We start from the raw sequence: 4,377 nt of genomic DNA, 5'->3' as shown, positions 1-4,377 counted from the left end.
CACACACACTGGGGATTGAGCCCTGATCGAAATCAAACCTTGGCTCTCAGGTTTATAGGTAGATGCTCAACCACTGAGCCACGTCAGTCAGGTTTAATTAAGTAAGCCTCTTTTAATCTACAATTTTCTCTGTCTTCTTTCCTGCAACCTATTGGTTGAAGTTAACTTGTCCCATGATTTTCTATAGATTGAATTTTACTCATTGTTTAGCCATACTGTTTAACATTTTCTCTATATTTCCTAGTATCGGGTTCAATTTTTTTGGCAAGATTTTTAAATAGGAGATGGTATGTTTTTTCATTAAAAGGCATATAGTTTCGGGCTGGGGGAGGGGGGTGGTTAATTGGGGAAAAAGGAGACATGTGTAAAACTTTAGACAAAAAAAGGCATATACTTTCCTTGTTTGTCATGTTAATGTAAAATGAATAAATCCATTTATTCCTTTTGAATCTCAAAATGGCATTGTATAATTTGTGTAAATTGCAGGAGTTATTACATCAATTAATCAGATAGTTGGTATAGTCCTAGATAAAACTATGGTAATGTGTAAAACAGGGAAGGTTTAGAGCAGTGGTTCTCAACCTTCCTAATGCCGCAACCCTTTAATACAGTTCCTCATGTTGTGGTGACCCCCAACCATAAAATTATTTTCGTTGCTACTTCATAACTGTAATTTTGCTACTGTTATGAATCGTAATGTAAATATCTGATATGCAGGATGTATTTTCATTGTTACAAATTGAACATAATTAAAGCATAGTGATTAATCACAAAAACAATATGTAATTATATATGTGTTTTCCGATGGTCTTAGGCAACCCCTGTGAAAGGGTCGTTCGACCCCCAAAGGGGTCGCGACCCACAGGTTGAGAACCACTGACCTAAATAGACACTTCTCTAAAGTGGACATACAGATGGCCAACAGACATATGAAAAAATGCTCAAAAGTCACTGATCATCAGAGAGATGCAAATTAAAATGACAATGAGGTATCACCTCACACCTGTCATAATGGCTACCATCAACAAATCAACAAATGACAAGTGCTGGTGAGGATGTAGAGAAAAGGGAACCCTAGTACACTGTGTTTTCCGATGGTCTTAGGTGATCCCTGTGAAAGGGTCGTTCGACCCCAAAGGGGTCGCGACCCACAGGTTGAGAACCACTGGTTTAGAGGAAGGCTATGCTACTGAATTATTAAAGGATTACAATATGCTTCTGAAGAACATGTTAGCTTGTCCCAAATTAGGAATATGAGAGTAATAGAGATGTATGTTACGAGGCATAATTTTTTTTTTAAATATATTTCTTTATTGATTTCAGAGAGGAAGGGAGGAGAGAGAGAGAAACATCAATGATGAGAGAGAATCATTGATTGGCTGCCTCCTGCACACCCCACACTGGGGATGGAGCCCGCAACCCAGGCATGTGCCCTTGGCCGGAATTGAACCTGGGACCCTTCAGTCCGAAGGCCGACGCTCTATCCACTGAGCCAAGCCGGCCAGGGCGGCATAAATTTTTTTTAAAAAAAGCTCCTTTAATCATTCTTAAGTAAAAGAAAAGAAAAATTTAAAAAATTGCCCCCTTATAAAATGGTAATTCCAGAAGTGGTAATTGATATATTTTGGTTACTTACTTTTTTACACTTTATTCCATGCTTAGGATTATTTTTCACATCAAAGCAATCATACTAGTCACAATTTTGCATCCTACTCTTTTAATTTAGAAAATAAACATTTCCGTTAGAAAGACTAGTCTACTGGCTATTTTTTTTTAAACACAAAAACTATAGTATATTTCACTAGATATAAATAATAGAATTTGGCCAATCTCTAATTGTTCTTAAATTCTTACCTAATTATTGCTACAACTCACATTTTTTGTCCACAGTATTTATTTAAATGGTATTTTTAAGGGGGAGAGATGGACAATATAACAAGAAGTTTCCAGCTTATCAGAGGTTTATGTCTAATTAGGAAAATATACATGGCAGGGGGATTACAAAAGTGCTGTATAAGAAAGCATATAATAATCATATATATTAAGGTAAGAAGAAGTAGTGGAATTTCTTAGAAGGAGGGACTCATCAGAAAAACATTTTGCCAAGATTATGGAGCAAGACTTGGGAAAGTGATAAGTCTTAATGGTTGAAAATGTTCAGATAAGTGTGGGTGTTCAGGTCGGTTTGGGTGTTGGAGGAGGAGGTAACTTTCTGTTGATGTTCTTAAGAAGTATTTGAGAATAGTTCTCACTCAGGAAGCCCTCATCTCAAAGGCATAATAGTAAGCAAACAAGACTTTTATCAAAGATTGGACTCCTAATGCCCCTGCCCCAATCTACCAAATTTCTTTTTAATCTCGATCATCCACATCTTTTTCCCCTTTCATAATTCTCCTTTCTTTATTGTCAAAGATTCTCATCTACTTTAAGTAGTGGAAATAGGTTAAACCCTCCTACAAGGCACGTAACCCATACAAAACATTATGGTCTGTAGAATATTTTTTAAAACTGGAAAATGCTATCTTAGAACATACAATGTACGCATTCTAATCTTTAAAAAAATAGAAATAAGAGCATTAAAGAATATTAACCAAGGGTTATCAACTTGCCATACACCAAGTCAGAAACATAAAAACCCCTAATCTATTAAAAATAATAAGAAAATAACAAATAATGACTGTGAGTGGTATACTCTAGCAGGAATGGATCCCATCCTGATAATAATTCCAATCTTACTGTCTCGTAGGACATGCTTTGTGAACCTCAATGAGGCTGCCAGGTTTAGGACAGTTGTAAGAACCAGTGTCGGAAATGAAAGAGTAAGGCCTCACAAAATGTGTCATCATTGACCGTCTGACAGCCATTTTCCTTCTGTACCTTTTCTTCCTCGAGGATAGCAGCTGCTTCCCACAGACTCACAGGAGAGGACCCCAATCTATCCACCACACTCACCACGTGCGGATGCCCTGGGGCTTGCCTATTTACAACTTTGCCCCTCCACAGCATTGCGGGACCCTCAGGGGAGTTCTGGATTCCTCCACAGCAAGAAGTTTCACAAACAATTTTTGCAGCTCCCTGCCCCCAACTGTTTCCAAGGTTAGTACTTAAGATTCCTGTTATGCAATTTCTCCACCCACAGAACATAACCCACCAGTGGCCGGCAAACTGCGGTTCTTGAGCCACATGCGGCTCTTTGGCCCCTTGAGTGTGGCTCTTCCTAAGCCTTAGGAGTACCCTAATTAAGTTAATAACAATGTACCTACCTACATAGTTTAAGTTTTAAAAATTTGGCTCTCAAAAGAAATTTCAATTGTTGTACTGTTGACATTTGGCTCTGTTGACTAATGAGTTTGCCGACCACTGCCCTAACCCAACCCCTACACTCATCGGTAGCCCCCTTTCTAGTATAAAGCAACATCCTGTGCATGCTTCTTTTGGGTGGCTCAGATCTCTGACTCCCAGGGTCTTTCCACCATTTACTTAAAGCTTGGATATCATGCTTTCCAAGCAGTTTGATGAGGGTGAAATACATCTATAGCCACCTCTGCCTGCCCAACCTCCTTAACTTCTGCAGCTTCCTGGTCTCCCTCAATCCCAGCTTTGTGACAAAACTAGGCCTTCTGGCAGAGAGAGATCCCATAGATGACACGGCAGGTAGTGGTGACTTAAGCGAAGATCTCCAAGTTGTGAGATTAAACTTCCGGAAGGAAGGTCCTCTGTATATCCGTTTCCAGCCTGCCTCCAATGCTGTCTCATTAGAGCCAAAGAGAAAGGCGGGGAGAGTTGATGGGTACAGATTTGGGGGAGAGAAAAAGCACACACACAAAATTAAGAGGTATATAGGAGTTTTTACTTTCTTTGAACTGATGATATATATTTAAACTAAAAGGAAACCGTTCATACTGTAATGTATTAAACTGGCGGAATGCTCTTCCTGGTTTCTCTGCTGTGGGTAGATGTTCTCTGGCTTCAGCTGGTACCTCTGGAGAGTGAGGCAGCTTCTCAGCTCGGATTCCACCGCCCTGAGGAAAGGTAGAGCTGGAGGACCACGCCTGCCGGGAGCGAAGGGGAGAGACACAGGTCTCCTACGATCCGTCAAGTCTGCAAAAAGAGCCAGCGCCAGCCGAAAACCTGGAAGGTCAAAAGAGAAAGGGCGTGGCTGCGCGGAGGCGATGGCTGCGTGGTCTCAGCCCGAGCACCGCCCGAGGTCTCATCCCTCACTCCCACCCCTTTCACCAACCTGCGCCTCCATCCCCTCCCAGAGGATGCGCTCCTGCCCACACCACCCGACCCACCTCGGATCCTCGCGGCGCCACAATGGGGAGCCGCCCGCCCACCCACCTACCTGCTCCACCCACCTACCTGCTCTGCGCCTGC

The 4,377-nt window shown here is 41.5% G+C and overlaps 1 protein-coding gene and 1 long non-coding RNA gene across 3 annotated transcripts in view; one reads left to right on the top strand and one right to left on the bottom strand.

Moving 5' to 3' along the window:
* The window catches only part of TMEM161B (transmembrane protein 161B), a 75,441-nt gene that overhangs the window by 637 nt on the left and 70,427 nt on the right, over window positions 1-4,377 (top strand). The window contains exon 2 of one of the 2 annotated variants that reach the window (XM_014543947.1): window positions 2,898-3,096. In XM_014543947.1, the coding sequence (XP_014399433.1) occupies window positions 2,962-3,096 (135 nt within the window). In that variant the 5' untranslated portion in view covers window positions 2,898-2,961. Of the gene's footprint in view, window positions 1-2,489; window positions 3,097-4,377 lie in introns of those variants that run through there. The other variant, XM_014543946.1, reaches the window with a different exon arrangement.
* On the bottom strand, window positions 3,939-4,376 carry LOC106726985. The gene is made up of 2 exons (XR_001363138.1): window positions 4,296-4,376; window positions 3,939-4,131 (listed from the first exon to the last, which is right to left on the bottom strand). It is a non-coding gene; the product is annotated as an uncharacterized LOC106726985 (long non-coding RNA).

The sequence above is a fragment of the Myotis brandtii genome, unplaced genomic scaffold, assembly GCF_000412655.1.
Source record: "Myotis brandtii unplaced genomic scaffold, ASM41265v1 scaffold344, whole genome shotgun sequence".
In the NCBI taxonomy this organism is placed as follows: Eukaryota; Metazoa; Chordata; class Mammalia; order Chiroptera; family Vespertilionidae; genus Myotis; species Myotis brandtii.
The sequence above is the reverse complement of the archived record's forward strand: the minus strand, read 5'-3'. Positions and strand labels throughout refer to the sequence as shown.